This window comes from Phacochoerus africanus, chromosome 7 (assembly GCF_016906955.1).
Source record: "Phacochoerus africanus isolate WHEZ1 chromosome 7, ROS_Pafr_v1, whole genome shotgun sequence".
NCBI classification, from domain to species: Eukaryota; Metazoa; Chordata; class Mammalia; order Artiodactyla; family Suidae; genus Phacochoerus; species Phacochoerus africanus.
Window position 1 is genome coordinate 98,059,381 of NC_062550.1, and position 20,462 is coordinate 98,079,842.

At 35.8% G+C, this 20,462-nt stretch overlaps 1 protein-coding gene across 2 annotated transcripts in view; it reads right to left on the reverse strand.

The window, feature by feature from the left end:
- Nucleotides 1–1,724: 1,724 nt before the first annotated feature.
- Nucleotides 1,725–20,462, reverse strand: part of TMTC3 (transmembrane O-mannosyltransferase targeting cadherins 3) — a 54,601-nt gene continuing 35,863 nt past the window's right edge. Inside the window, exons 9-14 of one of the 2 annotated variants that reach the window (XM_047788327.1) lie at nt 19,223–19,343; nt 17,780–17,891; nt 11,129–11,232; nt 9,546–9,715; nt 8,264–8,490; nt 1,725–6,315 (exon numbers count right to left, since the gene is read on the reverse strand). In XM_047788327.1, the coding sequence (XP_047644283.1) occupies nt 5,501–6,315; nt 8,264–8,490; nt 9,546–9,715; nt 11,129–11,232; nt 17,780–17,891; nt 19,223–19,343 (1,549 nt within the window). In that variant the 3' untranslated portion in view covers nt 1,725–5,500. The remainder of the gene's footprint in view (nt 6,316–8,263; nt 8,491–9,545; nt 9,716–11,128; nt 11,233–17,779; nt 17,892–19,222; nt 19,344–20,462) is intronic. The other variant, XM_047788326.1, reaches the window with a different exon arrangement.

Below are 20,462 nucleotides of genomic sequence, written 5' to 3' on the forward strand. Positions count from 1 at the left end.
GTCTGTGACCTATACCACAGCTTAGAGTGGCTCCTTTCAATTCTATGCAGAATTCTTTCTCAAATCTTAGGCAGAATCCCTCAAACATCTCCTACTACCCTGCCTGCAACTTTACAAAGCAGGAAGTTCCCTTGAATTAACTGTTGAGATGCCATCCATGAACCATACTTCAGTATGGTTTAACTCAATGAGACTATGTTTCTAATATCAGAAACTAGAGCCATGGGGAAAGGAAGGAATAAAGACTGAGTTTTAGTCATAGAAGTCTTTTAGAAAGGGCAAACTACATTAGCTTGGTGAGGGTATTCTGTCCAAAGGCAGGAAATAAAGGTAACAGCAGCTTGCAGAACATAAATGCTAGCCGATGAGAAATATACTACTACCCCATTACTATAGTCACACAATTCATCAAGAAAGCAGGTTCCAAATGAACGCTCCTGAAATCAAGTCTTCAGAAACTTTTAGATGTTGATATTTCATCTATGCTACTTCCTGACGGCAGTGAAGAGCAAGAATGAGGTAGTACAAATTCAGGGTGTCTTAGTTTGAGTTCTTATTTGTGCATTTTAAGAATTTATTAGGGAGTTCCCGTCGTGGCTCAGTGGTTAACGAATCTGACTAGGAACCATGAGGTTGTGGGTTCGGTCCCTGGCCTTGCTCAGTGGGTTAACGATCCGGCGTTGCCGTGAGCTGTGGTGTAGGCTGCAGACGTGGCTCGGATCCCGCGTTGCTGTGGCTCTGGCGTAGGCTGGTGGCTGCAGCTCCGATTGGACCCCTAGCCTGGGAACCTCCATATGCCGCGGGAGCGGCCCAAGAAATAGCAAAAAGATGAAAAAAAAATTTATTACATTAATTTATGCATTTAATGTCTAATAAATATATTTTATTTTAGGTTATTGAGATGTACCTGTTGGCTTAGATGGCTACAGAACAGGTACTAATAATAGATTTCTAATAATTTGTTCGCTATCATGACCATCACTGACATAACCTCTGTTAACATATATATAAGTCAAATCATATACATCGAATGCAAGTCTGAACCTTGCAATTACATTAATAACATCTATTATTTACTATGTGCCAAGAACTGTCCTAAGCAACTTAAATATATTAATACCTTTAATATAAATATATAGTTGTATTTGCTAAATTTCTTTAAACCAATTTAGAAATGTCAAAGAATTAAACAAAAGTTCTGACACGTAAACATATGCTATGTTCCTGAAACAGATGTTGACGCCTGATAAAGTTAATTATCACTTGTTAGGAAAGCTGTCCATAAATAAGGCCAATCTTCAGCAAAGCTAAAAATATTTTGTTTCTTTAGCTTTTCTAATCTGCATTACTACCAAACTACAATCAAATAAAGATAACACTAGAGCCATCAGTACCACGGTACAGCTGTTAAAACTGTTTCATTCCTGGAGATACATAAAAACAAGCCCATCGCATAAATCATGGTTTAAAAAAAATCACAATGAACTGTACCCACATAAAAATATTCTGTGAACTAAATTCCTACAAATTCAAAAAATTAGATGACACAGAAAATTATAGAGAGATTATATGTATATACACACACATGCATACATATACGGCTATACAAAAAAATTTGTTTTCACACATACACACACACACACGCACACACAATCCCCAAAAATATCTGAATATCTGAATAAGCCAATAACCATTAAATTAAAAAAAGTCACAATTCACTAATATAAATTATAATCATGGTCAAAAACTTTTGATAAAGGCTATCTGCAGCATACATGACTGAGCATGCACTATTTATAAAGACATGTTGCCGGTTTATTACAACAGGAGATATATATGGTGCTTGCTGATGGGGAAACGGGGAACATATACTTTAAACAACTTAAGTTATACTAACAAGGATGGTACCACAATTTGAACCCAGGCAGATCTATCACTTAGTTAAACTAACAATTATTTCTCTACACTGACTTCCAGCTGTGTATGTATATAAAATTCCACATTTGAGTTTGACTCATTTTAATTGAGTTTCTGTCACTCAGGCTTGGAAATGTATCTATTAGGAACTAAGTTAACACACACCTTTCTCAGACACTGCTAATAAAACTATCTGCCAGCTCTTCCTTGTGGGGACAGAAATTTCTTGATCTACTATATTTTTCATTTTAACACTAAAAGGTGATTCAGGTTAAGGTTTTAAAAAGCATCAATTTAATACTGAATATTTAGAAATATAGTTCACACAGACACCACAGGAATATAAAATGCATACAATTATCAACTATTTTATGAAACTTTAACATGGATGGCTGACAGCTTCCAACAGATAAAACTTTGGACAAAGGTACCAGATATTTTTGAGGGTTCATTTTAAATACCATTTAGTCATGCAGTTAGAAGTTTTCTAAAAAAATAAATATGACAAAGATATGGATTTCTGAAGTATAAATTGACATACAAATCTATATATTTTCATAATATTTTTCATTAAAGTGTCTTTAAAGAATCATTCTGTAACATGAAGTTGAGAGCGCAAATTAAATCAATGAAAGGCATGAGGTTTTAACAGAATTGAGTAATGCACATACCAAATATCCACATAAAAGTAAACCCAAAATTGCAAAGATATTTGTTTTATTCTCCAAATCATCAACTTCATAAACTCACTTACTGGAATTATTACTATAAGGTAAAACTCCCAATTCTGAATGTTAGGAAGGAAATGCATATAGGAGCAATATGAGAAAAAATTAATTCTTCCTTTTGAGAAGGAGTGAAGGAGTAACATAAATGCCCCTCGGGGATTGTCAAAGCTTTCCTAGAACTCCTAAGGAGCAGATTCTTTTGTAAAACACCAGGAACTAAAACCATAGCCCTTCACCAGTACATCAACGTACAGTAAGCTTTCTTTTTCAAACTTACAGATAATCGCAACTCTGAAACATAGGTTAGCGAACCGGGTTAAAGGGTCCCTACCCTCCGTTTCCCCAAAATGGCAGCTCCAAAGAAAAAAGCCATTTCCTTTTTCCCCTGAACAGCTTGGATACAATTTCTATTATAAGCTTAACGAGAAGAAATAATCATCTCACACATAAGCAAGCTTGATGAAATTTAACGTGGAATAAATACTAGCTATCAAGAGCATATTCCTTAATGGAGGTTAAAACATCAAAACTTAATTGGGTTATATCACTAATTTAGAAGTTAACACGGGAGAGAGAAGAGGATTTTCTTGAACTAATTTAGAGCAATAGTCTTTAACCCTTACTACAAACTACAATCATTCTGAGAGCTTTTGGAAGAACTGAAGCAGGGCTGTACCCCCAAGAAATTTAGATTTAATTGCTAAAGGGTAGGTACAGATGATTCTAATATGAAGGGAGTGTTGAAAACATTATTTGGAAAATTATTAATTATTCAGGGTGGATTTGATTTAAATCTTCAAGATATGAGCACTTCCTACATGATAGGAACTGTTGTGTTAATACAGATAAAATTCTTTTTTCTATAAAAATCATTGGATAATATTAATATAGCTTTTACTTTTTGAATAGTTACATAACTTTATTAGAATATTACTCAAAGCTTTTATTGTGGTCTGCTGTCATGAATGATTTCCTTCTACTTTTCTGATCTATCTGCATTTGATATTTTAACGGACAATATTAAACTTTTTCTCAAGATATGTTCAGAGAATGTAACAATAACGTAATTTCATTTTTCAAGTCACAGTATATGAGGTATTCTCCACCTTATATCTGGAGTCACAAAGCTATAAACGAAGAACTGAAATTAAGTGTTGCTTTAATGCTTATCAGAATCTCCTGAATCAAAAATGAACTACCACTGGTGTCAGCGCTTGCTTTATACTGCCTAAAAAAGGGTCTATGATAGATAGAGCCTCAGAGAACCTAGTGTGAGTCTGTAATGCAGACCATGTTTCTTATGACCTATTTAAAAAACATTTCTTTAAAAGTTATAGGAATATGGTTTCTCAAACATAATTAAAATTAGATATCTCAAAGGAACAGAAGTAGTTTTGGAAATGTTACATAACTAGATATTAGTTACCTATCCTAGGATGATAGCTTGAGCTTTAATGTTCTAAAGCCAACATTATTAGGTATTATAAAACGTATTTGCAATGTATTTTAACTGATGGAAAAAAGTCAAATTTAAATTAATAATTCTGACTTGTATCTACTCTCCAAACTAACAGTTTTCAGGTTTAAACTTCCTAAAACCTACTGACTAATGTATTAATCCTATACCAGGCTAATCTTTTTTCTAGCTGGATAGCATGCCAAAATGATGAAATTCTGGTTAAGCCATGATATATGCATGTCTAGAAAAATGCATTACCAATTTATTTTCCCTATTTGATGGAATTGAAATGTTTATGAAAGCTCAGTAGTTAAAATAAATATTTAATAAAAATATACACCATAATAAGATATCAAGAATTTAGTGTTTAAAAATAAACTTCATCACATTGTTTTGCCTTCATTAAACAACCCAATTTAGGTATCTTAAGGTATCTAAGAATAATTAAGGTATGTTTTTTTATGAAACAAAATTAAAATTCAAGTAAAAAAAAGGTAACACTAAGCTGAAAGAAGAAAAACTTACTATGTTTTAACGCAGAAGTTTAATAAAGTTATAGTTACTGGGACTTCTTAATATGACTACGATCCTAAGAAACATGAGTAGTTTGGGAATTAAAAGTCAAAGATAGTCATGATTATGTGGTTCATGCTGTGAAAAAAAAAATGAAAATATGGCATATATGAGCACCACTGGAAATGTGTGTAAAACATAGTTAAACTTTACCTTATTAAAAACTGCATTTTAGAGTGATGTTAAGAACAAGCACACAATTATGAAAATACATTCTTAAGCTAAAATGTCAAATGATTTATTTTAAAATGTTTCAACTGGCATCCCTTCTAAAAATAAAAAAAAAAACCAAAAAAACAAAACCCACAAAAAGCCAGTATTCTTTTGCAGTGCAAGGTCCCTTCGCTAAATTGAAGGTTACTGAAGATGAAGAAAAAAATGTGTTCAATAAGCGTTTTCAATTCATTGCCAGATTCCAATGTGAATGGAAAAGCCAAGTTAGCTAATAAATGTGAATTCACAGAATAAACCAGCACATGTTGGATTTGCCCCCATGGGATTATTATTTACGCCTCAGATTATTTTTAAATGAAAATAGTATTATTCTGCTGGAAGAACTTTCCTTCTGTAAGAAAAGATACAAATTTGCCACCAGTAATTTAATATTCTGCCATAGTCACCAAAACTCAGAAAACTACTGTCACATAATACATACCCTGGGGTAATGAAAGGGTTTTTAATGCAAATCTTATTTTGATCCTACGGAGAGGCAGCTTATGACAGACTCTAAGTGTCCTCGCTATTTTCAAAGCTCCCAGTATAAGTAACCACATGACAGAGACTGAAGTTCTCTGAAACCCCTGCCACATGATAAAGAGTAATGCTATTCACCATTTAAGATACGTTCAATCTCTTCTAGTCTTTTTAAAGCAGCAACTCTTTTCTTCTCAATTTCCTTGATATCTTTTGTTGTTTTGTGAGGGGTTTCTTTTTCTGTATTTTTTCCTAATTGTTTGTTGGATTTAGACTGACTTTTATTATCACTTGTTTTTATCATCTCTGTGGGTCTGGGTTCATTTTTGATTTCTTTTATATTTTCAGTTGGAATTTTGTCTCCTTCTACACCTGAAGTCTTACCAGCTGGGAATATTGGTTGCTCTACAAAACTAGATGAAGAAATTTTATCCCTGACTATGTTCAAATGGCGCTGAATATACTCTTCATGTGGTGCTAAGGCCAATGTTTCAACCAGGCATCTCTCAGCTTTTAATAAATCCTTCTCTTCAAAATAAACAACACAAAGATTGTGTTTTCCTTGCACATTGCTTGGATCCATCTCCAAAATCTTTTCAAAACATTTTTTTGCTCCAAGTATATCTTTCTTTTGATTCATCAGAATGTCTCCTTTTAAAATGAGGCCCTTGATATGATCAGGATAGTATCTGAGCAATTCTTCCAAAACTGGCAAAGCCATTAATTCCTTTGCAGTCTGAGAATACAGCAGTGCCAGATTGAACAAAGCGCTTCTGAAGTCGGCTTGTAATTTTATGGCTTTCTTCATCCACATCTCTGCCTCCGTATCCTTTCTGTCATCCATGGCAAGCATTCCAAGGTTGAAATAACCATTAGCATCTTGGGGTTCTTCATTTATATAGCTTAGAAGTCGTTTTCTAGCTTCAGGTCTGAGTTTAACCTCACCTAAAAATAAAATTTTTAAAAAGAAAAAAAATTATATTACTAGCAAGTAAGTCTGAGGAACAAAGCCACTTGCAAGTATTTATCTAGGTAGATTACAAAAAGCCAGCATCAAAACAACTAATTGCTGTATTTAAGTCAAAAACCAGAAAGCGAGGGAGTTCCTGTCGTGGCTCAGTGGTTAAGGAATCTGACTAGGAACCATGAGGTTGCAGGTTCGATCCCTGGCCTTGCTCAGTGGGTTAAGGATTCGGCATTGCCCTGAGCTGTGGTGCAGGTTGCAGACGCGGCTCAGATCCTGCGTTGCTGTGGCTCTGGCGTAGGCTGGTGGCTATAGCTCCAATTCGACTCCTAGCTTGGGAATCTCCATATGCAGCGAGAGCGGCCCAAGAAAATGACAAAAAGACAAAGGAAAAAAAAGAAGAAAAAAACCAAACAAAAACAAAAACCCAGAAAGCGAAAACCTCTAAGTTTTCCCAGGAAAGAGTACATTTGAGGCACTGAAATGGTAGCTCATTTCCTTTCTTTTAAGGCAGTCAAAGTGCCTCAAAAACCAAAAGGGGTGAAATATCCCCTGACAGTTTAGACTCTAACTGGGAGTGGAGGAAGAATAGAGAATTAAGAGGAAAATGCATGGAATTTGCCAACAAAGACAGGTATTCAATCTTGATTCTGCTAATGTTATAACTTTATATACTAAACAAACTTCTCTGGGTTAACCTAAGTTTTCTAAGGATTACATGAGATATATAAAAAATCCTCAGCCAACAGTCACTATGACTGGATAAACAAATGTTTCAGTCTTACTAAATCAGATTTTTTTTTGTACCCTACTTAAATTTTTTTTGGTCGTTTCAAAGGTAAAAATATACCATTAAATATAAAGCCTATAAATATAAAATTAAGTAAATAAATATCTATGGAGATAATTTATATTGCAAAAAAATCAATTTCTACAACTACACACCTCATGGTATAATCTTGTGTTGGATACTGGGCATCTCTCATAATCACAGAGGTTAGGTAACTACTGATATTTAGAAAATATCAATTTTCTAAATTGAGCTTTTTTGAGTACCAGACATAAAGATCTCCCATCTTCCTCTATTCTTTTATTTGACAACATGATGAATAAAGAAAATATGAAATAAATCAGGAACTAGTCTTAGAGTAGTTACTAAAACTAGCCATATGAAGTTAGGGCGGTTATTAGATCCACTTGATTCTCATTCTCTAATGTAGCTTGTAGATGACTGGCAAAAATAAACTCAAAGATCCTTTTTAGCCTAAAATATGATTTTATGATTCTTAAATTTTTTGCAAAAATTTTATAAAAGTCTCTAAGGATTAACGTAAAGATTTTCCCAAACATAAAAATTAAGATTATAAATTACATACACTGCCTCCTGAAGCAGTACTAAAAGACCCTGATTTATTGTGACAAATAATTTGGTTTTGCTAAATTACAGAAAACATAGGAAACTATAACAACATCACAGAAAACGGTAAAGCTGGATACAACATGATCTCAAAGTATTTGGACTTATAAATCAAGAGAAAATAGAATACTATTTTTTCTGAAACATACAATGCTCTTGGCTTCCTAGAAAAAATTAAATAAAAATTTTTACAAATTCAGACTATTTAATTAGTATGATATTTACACATATTTCCATGTATAAAATGACAAAATAGATTAATAAGACACTGCTTAACAGACTCCCTGAAAACTCAGTTTTAACATATACTAGTAGAACAATTAGTAATATCATATATATTAGTGCCTATTACTTAAAATGTTTAACGTATTTTAAATATTTTCCTTATAGATTATTTATGCAGTTTTGAGATAACCATCCATTCATAAAATGTCTGCTGGGAGTAACATAAGGTTTTATTATATTTCAAACTAGCATATGTTTAAATAGAGAAACAGTTTGAGAAAACATACCTGATTCTTGCATTAATATAGCAGAGTTGAATAATGACAGCTTATGCTTTGGATTTAGTTCTAAAGCATGATTAAAATTTTTCAGGGCTTCATTTGGTTCTTTAAGTTCGATATGAACAATTGCCAAGTTGTACCAAAGATCTGCATTGTTTCTGTCCAGTTCTAGTGCTTTAAGATATGCTTCCTTTGCTTTGGAAGGTTTATTCATTTTTAAAAGCAATTCTCCTCTGCGGAAAGACCCAAACACAAGCTTGACTTGCATCACTGCTTACATTACTACGTCGGTGTGCAGATAGGAAGGAAAACGCGTGCCTGGCTTAGAGAGTAACAAGTGAGGTGGTACCCAAGAAAGGGAGAGAGAGGAAATACACTCTGAATGCAGCTTGGAAGACAGCAGACGAGGAGTTCCCTGTTGGCCTAGCGGTTAGGATCCAGTGTGTTACTGCTGTGGTGTGGGTTTGACCCCGCTCCTCTGGCCCAGGAACTTCTGCATGCTGTGGGAGTGGCAAACAAGATAAAAACAAAACGAAACAAGACCCCAGCAGACTAGTCTGCATCGGAAAAGTGAGGGCAACTAGAAGGGGAGACGAATTTGTCAGAAGATGAAGTAATAGCATTTGAAGAAAAATACAGTAGGGATAGGGAAATTCCAGTATTCTAATCTTTGTTAGCAATGTCTCATTATACAAAAAGCAAAACATTGAAATTGTTTACCCCTTATAATTATTCGGTTTCCTTCAACGTATTCTTATCAAATGGCTATTCATAAAGGGAAAAAAATAGAACTGAAAAAGCTAATCTGTTAGGGTGGAAGAGCACTAGTGCCACCTGCAGATACATATGCGGAACACATCTGGAACTGATCAGTTTGAAAACTGTTTTATGAATCATTCTAATATTTTGTTAGCTTAAAAAAGGCATTTTTATATAAGTGCAAATCAATTTATAAAATTATTTTATAACAAGAAATAATTATAAAATGTAAGCTTCAGCTGTTTTAAATAAAAATGAATTTGGTACGAAAGCCAAATGAAACTAGGGAGGATTATCTTCTATCCTTGCTTTTGTCTAAAAGTTTGTCATGTAAGTTATGTACTCCCCCCTGTCAATTTCAAATCAAATCGTTAGTCTAAAACAGGCTATATTTCCATGCTCTTGGTTGACAACTAAGACTACTAAAAGAAAAAAAAAAAATGAATTAGTCAAAATAGCCTAAATGTATATGCAGACATAGCTTCAGCTTCAATCTTCTAGAATGAAAGCTTAAAGTGAACTACAGTACCTGCTAATGTAAGCCTGCTTGAAGTCAGGCCTCATGCTTATTGCTTGTCGGTACAGCTGATCTGCTTCCTCCAGTCGGGACTCATTTGCTCGAATCAGATTGGCCAGATTAATATAAACATTTAAATGGTTAGGTGCAATTCTAGCTGCATATTTTTTACCAGGAATAACCTGTCAAAAAAAGCATTTTAACAATTTGATATTTTAGTACCAAAAAAAATCAGCAGTCCTTGTGTCTTATTTAAACTATATAAGACACAACAAGATTATGCTATGAATTTTACTGCTATATTAAAATAAATCACAAAAAATGTGAAATAATTTACAGTATTCAAAAAATGTAAGTAAAATAATTAACATTTAGTGGCAATGAAGGATATATTTTTTCATTCATGCCAGCTCAACAGATTGTTGTTAGCTTTTAATTTATTTATTATTTTATAAGTCATATAAATCAGAGCTTTCTAAGGTCTCTCTCTTCATGTTTTTGTCTGACCAGGAATAGAACTCAGGTCTTTTCTCCCAGTCTAGTTAGTACATCTGTTATACCACGTCAACTTTCATTTTGTCAGCAAAATATTTTCTGGTTGTGACAACAGGGTAGTTAATTGCTATCAAATCATTTTAATATTACTATTGTTACTAATTATTAATATAAGCACAATTGAGAAAACTACAGCCCAAGGTAAACTATCTTTTCTGATTACACATAGCTGGTCAAGGGCAGGATCAGATTTTCCAACTCTGACTTTGTATTGTGATATTCAAGAAATCTTATATTTGTGTCATTATAGCAACAGAGACGTATCCATTCATTTTATCACTTCGCTTTGCTCTTTCATTTATTTATTTATTTTTGGCCCCACCTGTGGCATATGGAAATTCCCAGGCCATGGATGGAATCTGGGCCACAGGTGTAACCTATGCCACAACTGCAACAACAATGGATCCTTAACCCACTATGCCAGACCTGTTCATTTATTTTTGATAAGAGTAATGTTGAGGAGTTTCCGTCATGGCGCAGTGGTTAACGAATCTGACGAGGAACCATGAGGTTGCGGGTTCGATCCCTGGCCTTGCTCAGTGGGTTAAGGATCCGGCGTTGCCGTGAGCTGTGGTGTAGGTTGCAGATGTGGCTTGGACCCCGTGTTGCTGTGGCTCTGGCGTAGGCCGGCAGCTACAGCTCCGATTAGACCCCTAGCCTGGGACCCTCCATATGCCGCGGGAAGTGGCCCTAGAAAAGGGAAAAAGACAAAAAAAAAAGAAAAAAGAAAAAGGAGTAATATTGAATTTAGCTATTAATGAACGTATACAAAATTCACCATTTAATTCATTGAGAACTTTAATAAAAAATATCTACAATTCAATTTAATGAATTTAGTTTTCACAGACCACAATTTTTTAAATTGTTAGAAAAGTAAATGTAATCATTTCTAGCACTTGCAGTAATAGATGGCTCACTGCACCCTTTAATTTTACTATCAACATACTGAAGAGAAGATAAGGATTTTCCATCTGGACAATTCTATTTAAAATGGACAAGTAGTAGACATGACGCAATAGGAATAAATTATGACGACATACTTGAGGCATCAGTGACTTAGCCATCATGTAAGATTCTTCAGCTTCTTTGGTTCTATTTAAATTTTTATAAGTTCTTCCAACATTCATGTGGGCACCAATATCATCTAAAATTTAAAAAATCACTTGTTGGCAAATATACTAAATAGTATTCAATGGAACCTACTAAGACATGTTTCTAGCAACAAACACATTAGGTAAAAAATGCAAAGGCAGGCAATAGGTCTTGCTTCTTCCCTATAAGTTCTTCTAATACTACTTAAGAGCCAGGCTACAGTAGAAAATTACTCAGTACCACAAGAACAGAAAATACACATGACATGAAAAAACTATCTGATTTGTTCCTCGAAGAGTTAAGACATGACAGAGGAGAAATAAAGGTAGTGAGGAAATTTACATAATTTTTCTTCACTGTATTTTATCCTATATTAAGGCTTGCTTCCATTTCCTTAATCACATAGCTTTGGAATTCATCCCAAGTATGGATCAACTCTAAAAAGTGAAAAGGATTTACAAGTGAAAAGGATGATCCTGATTCTTACGATTAAGTATTAGAAATAAGAAATGCACTCCTGTCGTGAGACAGAGGCAAAGACTGTGAAAAAACCCTTGTCTTCAGAGTTCCCTTGTGGCTCAGTGGGTTAGGATCTGTTGTTGTCACTGCTGTGGCTCTGGTTACAGCTGTGGCACAGGTTCAGTCCCTGGCCTGGGAACTTTCACATGCTGCAGGTGTAGCCAAAAACGAAAGCAAAAAAACAAACATTTTGTAATTTTGCTTTCAGAAATTTTTGTGAACGTGGTTGGAGTGCAAGTTGTCACAATTATAAAGCACTATTTAAGATGTAGTTGCCCAGCTCTCTTAAATTATGATAAATTCCCATATAGTCCCTTAAAAAGGTTGTGTTACTATCAGAATGTCAGGAACTTTTATCTCATTTTCTGAAATGAAAAATGGAATAGTCAGCAAATTTATTCAGGGGTGGAAAAATATGCAATTTAAATAAAAAAATATGAGGGTTCATTGCACGCCAGTTTTAAGATACATTTCCCAGTAATTATTTCAAAAATATAAAATAAAGATAGGAAGAAGGGAGAAGATCTTAAATCAGACAAATTTTATTCAACATGAATCTCTAATAGACATGACAAGGTTTCAAATTATGATTACTACTTGCCTGTGACACGGATGATGATTTTGCAATTGTGGAATAGTTCGTTGCCTGCAACTCCCAGGACACATGGGGGCCAAGCATATATACCTTAGGCATTCCCCTAGGAGGAGATCAACAGACCTAAGATCTTGCTACATTGTTTCAGGCTGGTAATTGTGTGCCCTGCACAAAAACTGTTAAATGCCATACTAGTTTAGAGAACTAGAGGACTGGGGGAAAAAGGTTGATACTTTGCTTTTAGATATATTGTTGAATCTCACAGGGGCCTGGGGGGCAGGGATCAAGTTAAAAAAAAAAAAAAAAAAAGAAGAAAAAGAAGAAACTTCCTAAAACTTGTTCCAATTCAGAATACCTGTGTAGCTTTGAAAAATATAAATATCTTACCCCACCCCGCTCTATCAAAACAGAATCTTCAGGAATATGATTGCAAAAATGTTTTTAAAAAGATTCAAAGGCAATTCTGATGCAGAGCCAAGGCTGAAATACAGTGAATTACCTAGAGAATATAGTCTTTGCTCTCACAGAGCTCTTAAAAAAAAAAGTCTGATAAATCTATACCATTCACTGTAGGATCAGAAAGTTACTCAAAAGAAACTAAGGATACACAGAACCTGAAAAAAATAATTATACAGTAAGAATTTAATCTAAGAAAAGAACATATTGAAAGTTTACATAAATAAAAGTGCAGTTATGTTTGATAGGTATTTAAAATGTTACTGATGGAGTTCCCGTCGTGGCGCAGTGGTTAACGAATCCGACTAGGAACCATGAGGTGGCGGGTTCGGTCCCTGCCCTTGCTCAGTGGGTTAACGATCCGGCGTTGCCGTGAGCTGTGGTGTAGGTTGCAGACGCGGCTCGGATCCCGTGTTGCTGTGGCTCTGGCGCAGGCCGGTGGCTACGGCTCCGATTCGACCCTAGCCTGGGAACCTCCATATGCCGTGGGAGTGGCCCAAAGAAATAGCAAAAAGACAAAAAAAAATAATAATAATAAATAAAATAAAATAAAATAAAATGTTACTGAAATGAGCCCCAGCCAAACTTAGAAAAGAAAGATGTTATCCATCAGGACACAAGACAAATTACTATCTGCAGGTCCTTAGAATTATGGCAAGGAGATACTGTCATCAGTGAAGACTAGAGACACTAGAGTAAGGCATCCTTATGTTCTCAAAGAACAAAGAGAGTAATGAGACAGCCTTTAGCATTAAACGAGTACAAAACAGACAATAAAGTGAAAGACATTTTAAGCAACTTTACAAAGTTTTAAGATTCCAGGAGGAAACAGCATTACTGGTAAGGTAAATTTAAATTTGAAAAAAAAAAAAAAAAAGAAGGTAAGAAATCAGGCAAAATATAAAATCAATTACACTGAAATGACTAAAAAGCTACAGAATTTCAAAAAATAATCTCACTACTATAAGTGCACTATCCCAACCAACAGCAGCATGGATGCAGCGGTCTGTCTTTAGTTCCGCGTAAACAAGGGCAAGTATCAGGCAACCTTTGGCCTAATATATTCTTCAGCCACCAAGAGTGAACTTCAGTATTCTTACACTGATGCCCGAAGCATATGTGCTGCTTTCCACTATTTCCGATCCACAAAATTGTCCATTTATTTAAAAATATCAGAAACTCCTAAAAACTCTTTAAAAATCATTGCTATCTTGATGGCATCAGAGCTGAACCACAGGTCCATGATTCTTTTCTGATATAAACAGTTTCAAAGATTTGCAGTTAAATATAAATGAAATAATTGATTTTAAGGCAAAAATAAACCTTGGAGAATTCTTCTGTTTCTTGAGAAAAATCTACCCTTGTCTTTTAACAGTGTTTATGGAAACTGTAATCCAATTTGCGAACATTTTATCTTGTGAATTGATTTTTTTTAAAAAAAACACCTGTAACCATCAAAACAAAAGAAAATAAAAACAAAAAAAAATAACCAATTGTTTGTCTAACATGACATGGATGTTGCCTGGTCAAAGACCACTTTATAGCTTACATTCTTACTCTGGCTAAGCAGGAATCTTTTTTTAAAGCTACTTTAAATATTAAGACTCTCTACTCTCTGTGACCCTATACTGTTCTAGGATTTTAAATGCCATCTCTATGCTTGTTACTTCAAATTTTTATCTCTAGTCCTGATCATTCCCCTTAGCTTCAGACTTAAAGATCTATCTCAATCTATGTATCTAAGAGTCCAAAAAGGATTTGATTTCCTTCCCTACATGTTTCATCTGTCAAATCATTCTACAAAGAACATAGGTGAAAAACACAGAATGAGCCAAGACACCTATGAATGCCAAATTCAGTTTTTCTATGATTATGTACTTTTTTCATAATAAATTCTAATAAAAAGATCTGCCTATTTTCCTAGCCCATTGCTTATTAGAAACAGCAATTGAGAGTATGGTAGGTAAGTCATACTAAAGGGGACAGGTTAATTAAGTACCTCAAAAACAGGAGTTCCCGTCGTGGCTCAGTGGTTAACGAATCTGACTAGGAACCATGAGGTTGCATGTTCGATCCCTGATGTTGCTCAGCAGGTTAAGGATCCAGAGTGGCCGTGAGCTGTGGTGTAGGCCACAGACGTGGCTCGGATCCTGTGTTGCTGTGGTTCTGGTGTAGGCTGGTGGCTACAGCTCTGATTAGACCCCTAGCCTGGGAATCTCCATATGTCGTGGGAGTGGCCCTAGAAAAGACAAAAAAACAAAAACAGCCAGAAGTGACAACTGACAATGAGAGGAAAAATGATTAAAAAAAAAAAAACCATGCACAATCATACCCGCCCACCTACGCCATTTCATTTTATCTTTACAACATGAGACAGAAATTACTGTCTCAATTTTGAAATTAGAAAGGGATGAGGGGGCCCAAATGACCTCTTTTAAGTGTCAAAGTCCCAATGTGTCTGACATAGAGATAACCTGGCTTCTCTAAGAACTCCCAGAATGACTTAAAAGGCTTTCAAAAACAATGACTTAAAACTGCCACAGTTAGCGACCACTGAATGTGTGTATGAGACCCAGCTAGGTGACACACAAGGAATATGAAGATGAATCAAATGTTCACGCTTCCCTTAGTGAGCTCTTCAGTTTAAACACACGTATTTTCAGAGTTCCTGCCGTGGTGGAGCAGAAACAAACCCAACTAGGAACCAAGAGGTTGTGGGTTCAATCCCTGGCCTCGCTCCATGGGTTAAGGATCTGGCACTGCTGTGAGCTGTGGTGTAGGTCACAGTCATGGCTTGGATCTGGCGTTGCTGTGGCTGTGGTGTAGGCCAGCAGCTGTAGCTCCGATTAGACCCCTAGGCTGGGAACTTCCAACGCCACAGGTGCAGACCTTTTAAAAAGCAAAACAACAACAACAAAAACAAAACAAAAAACACACAAAAAAACCCACCCCCCAAAAAACCCACATGTATTTTCAATAAATAAATATTTAAATAATAAATATCACAGGAAAAATACAGAAGTTGTAAGGAGTCTTGAGGATGAGAAATATTTGCTTCTACCTATAAAGATATGAGGTTTTCTAGCACAGAAGCCATGTGAGATGGGTGCAAAAGACGGGCAGGATATGGCAGAAGGTGGATGGGAAGGAAAGGAGCAGGAGGAACTGTAGGCTCAAGGAAGAACATGAACAAACGCAAGGAGGCGCGGAAGCCCATGACATGGACCAATATTTCAAGAAAAGGTGAACCTCATGAAGAGTAAGGGTGGAGATAAAATCAGAAAGATAGTTAGACCTTCAGTTATGCATTTCCACACCTCTCTCTAACTGGAATTTGCTTTACTTGGGGAGATGATTTACAAGTCAGCTCTTCCAAATGACGACTATGGTCTTTCTCTTATCTTCTGCCAACACTGGGCCACGATTTGGAGTAAGTGTCCTTCTTGACCCTTGCCACTTCCGGATTACTGTCACTCCTTAAATCACTCATCTCTGAATTTCCTGTCATTACACTCTATTATCAGCCACTTCCTCCTGCTGCGTTCACCAATCTCTGCGTCATACATAGCTCCTGCTGTCAAAAGTCTTAGTCATTTCCAAATCTACACAGGTGTGCCTCCTGATACTTGCCTTGATGTCCTTTCTTCTAATGCTGTTCACCTCCGTCCTCTTTTCACTTGGTTCAGTGGCCAAAGTCACAGCTAGGAGAAACATAGGGGGTAGTGCCCACCACTCCCCATCCCTTCGACGGTACTTCGAAACTTGTGAGTGGGGAAGTGCTTCCTGGTCATCATACTAAGTGGAAGGTAACGATGGTATGTGGTGGATGGGGACCCTGTTTGGTACACACCCGGGAACACAGACCCTTCTGCACACTTGAAATACCAAGAGCATTCCTATTTCTCAAACAAGCAATGCCCTAGCTAGCTCCTACTCAGATACCAACAATTTTTCAGATGTGTAAATCACTGATCTGATCACCATCTCCTCATCCTTTAACCTCTCTCACATCCCTTCGTAACCAGTTTAGACGGGTATCCCAAGTATTCTCACCTCCCTTTATTTAGTGACACACCTGACAACATCCTAATCCTGTTTAACCACATTCTCCATGCCTGTACCGCTGCAGCGGTAACGAAGTGGGGAGAAAGACACAAAACCACACCAACTGGTTTCATTTTAATTAAATAGTGCTAACTTCAAGAGGGGTGTTAGAGCTGCTTGGTAATCATACCGTATTTTCTTAGTTTATGCACTTTCCTAGATCTTTGTTTTTCAATACATGATTCATGTGCTACGTATCATGGAACTTATTAGAAACACAGAACTTCAGGCCTTATTCTAAATCTCCGTATATTAGAACATGCACTGGAAAATCTGCACCTAATTCACAGGCACATTAAAATCTGCAAAGCAATGTCCTAGGTGACTACTTCAGATCCTCTCCCGGTCTTAGACCGCTAGCACTTGCATTCCTTTCCTCACTCTCTACTGTTGACTCTGCTTTCTGTCACTGAGAGTACAGAAGCTAACAGAACATTTTCCAGAAGCTATCCATCTACTACTTACCTGCCCATATCCACGTCTCTATATTCTGCCCTCCTTGTCACCACAGGTTAATTACTGATTCAACGGCTGACGGTCGTCCTCACCCTGAGCACCCGACCCCATTTCTCTCTTCTCATCTCTTCAAGGACACTGATCCAGTACTTCATGTCCCCACCTTGAATTATTTCTCTTCCCAGCTGCAATGGCTTAGCTGCACACACACTTTGTTCCCCTCATCTTAAAACCCCCAAACCCCGTCATCCTAATACCCTCTCTTGACCCCAGACTCAGCACCACCACTTATCAACACCCTTTAAAAGAGTCTATAACACCAGGAGTCTTCAATTATTCTTCTCCCACTCTCCTAAACTCACTCCTATCCGGCTTTTGCCTCGGTCCACCAAAATCGCTCATCCAACAATCCTGTGGTTAAAAAAGAAAATAAACTTTTACAATATCTTTATTAATTAATAATGCTCACCTGGTTGAACATGGGTAGCCTGTAAGAAGTATTTCAAAGCTCTCTCAAAGTTCTTTTCATTTTCCAGAGCGTGACCCACATTATTCCATAATTTGGCATTATTTTTATTTACCTTAAGTACAGAAGTACAGATAGAAATTAGTTAAATTTTACACATACGAGTCTAAGTAAACCAGATTTTGTTTGGCATACTATAAGGAAGGAATGGAGTATTTCACAAAAATGTCCACGTATGGATGAAAGTAGTCCATAGGTACAAACTTCTAGTTTGGTCTAGGGATGTAATGTACAGCAGGGGATTGGAGTTAATAAAACTTTACTGCAGAGTTGAAAGTTGCTAAGAGAGATCTTAAAAGTTCTCATGGCAAGAAAAAACACTGTAGCTATAGGAGGTGAGGGATTGCTAACACACTGTGGTAATCACTTATGTAGGCTGCTAGGAACGGAGTGTTCCAGAGAGATGAGGAAGGAGTGGATGGACACTGCTCTACGAAATTTACTCTTTCTTTTCAACATCAACATACTAAAACCACTGTTTATCTCTTTATATATTAAAATTTTACTGAAAATTTTATTTCATCAAAGCACAGTGCTGTTTGAAAACTCCTGCTCTGCTATTTATATTCTTTTGAGAAAGAAGAAATGTTTAAACATTGCACTGATTATTTTTAGGCTTGGCATTAAGCTACTTATGTAGTCTATTATGGTAATGGTAATCCTTGAGCACACACACAGCCAAAAGGAAGTTAAGAATTTAGAGACTTTGCAGAGAGAAAGCACCTGAAAAAACAAACAAACAAACAAACAAACCCAAACAAGCATTGCTTATAACTTTCACTGAAAACAAACCTTATGATTTTTAAAAAGAACTTATTCTCATTATGTTGTCCATTCTATAGAAATGCTAAATCTCTCCTTTCTGCCAGATCTTACCTTTCCTATAGTATTATAAACATTGGTTACCTTCTACATGGTAAGGGTCCATTTGTCGCCATGTATTTTATTTCACTGAATTGAATCTAAGATGCCATCAATTCTTAGACTCACCATTATTTTATATAGCATTAAGAAAAAGGTCACTAATAAATTATAAGTTGCCCTTCACTGTAAGATTTATTCTGACTTCAGAGATGTTAAAAGGTTAAAAAAAAAAAAAAAAGTACTCCTTAGTGACCAATGAAACAAAGTATTCTTCTTTAAACATTTTATCATTTGAGCTTATTATTAACTGTATTGCATTTGGGGAATGATTCACATATGCTCTAGACATATAGCTAAGTACTATTCAGAGCTCTGATTATGGTATACACCACATGAAGAACAAACTATTTTTATTAATCTCTTGGTGAAGTCTCATTAAAAGTCAAGTCAAAACAGTGTAACTGACATGGCTGAACAGACATCAACAGAAATATTGATGACACAGTCTGAGGAATACTTTACCTTCAAGGCTGACATAAACAATGTATATTCAGACTCCCAGTCCCAATTTCTGTGCAGTGTTTTTAAGGCATGAGTGAATATCACCATAGACAGACAAACCCAGGATAACTTTTTTAATATACTGTTTAAGAAAAAAAAGCAGAACAAAAAAATTTGTCTACATTACCAAAACAGAGGTAAGAACTATGTTAAATATCTCCAAATACCGTGTCTGAATTTATTCTAAAGATTAGGATAACAGTCATCCGACCTGAGACGGAACAACACCAAAAACTAAATATCACGAACACTACCTTAACACTTCAATCTTCAATTACACTAAATATTTCAATATTTGCATTTCGAAAGTTTTGTTTAGATTTAATGATCAAAAACTGATAAAACTAATTTATTTTTTGGCCTTGCCCCTGGCATGCAAAAGTTCCTGAGCCTGAGACTGAACCCAAGCCACAGCAATGACAACACTGAATCCTTAACTGCTAGGCTACATGGGAATTCTTGATAAAACCAATTTTTAAATGTGACTTTTTGGATTTAGAATCCTTTTGTACCATTCCCTACAACTTGAATATTCTTACTGGTGTTTACAAAGGATCAATCTTATCACCAGTTATATTTAAAAACATTGTTACAATACCTACAAGAAATCATGATATTCTTGAATTTTACATTTTAAAGCTAGAATTATTCATTAAAAGTCAGAGTAAAATTAACTTTTTTATAAAATGCATATTACATACACAGCTTTAGGCTAATTACTTGGGACTCAATTTCTTATTTACAAAAAGACAGTTATTTCAATAATCCCTATGATCTTATTTAGTATTATGTCCTTTGAGTGCTTTTTGCCCCAGGAACTCTTCAGTTTCTTTCATTTTGATAGATCCACTTAACCAGGCTAAGACTGCATGGATCAGATGTAAATCTGAATCAGGACTGTGCTGTTTACTAGCTGTGGGGTCTTGTGTAATTCCATTTTCAAATGTGTAAAGTGGAGTTAAGGAGTATCAGGATTAAATAAGAAAACAAATCATGGCGCTGGCACATGACAGGCACTAAATAACTGGTAGTGATCAGAACTGGAAATATGGATAGAAGCTACGAGAAGTGCTTCGGTAGACGGCAATGAAAACCGCAGACATGAATGACCGACACCACGCAATGCGAGAAAAATGGCTGTCAGTAAAACTGAGAAATTAAAAAAATACTCAAAGGGGGGGTACAACTGGAAGAACCTGAG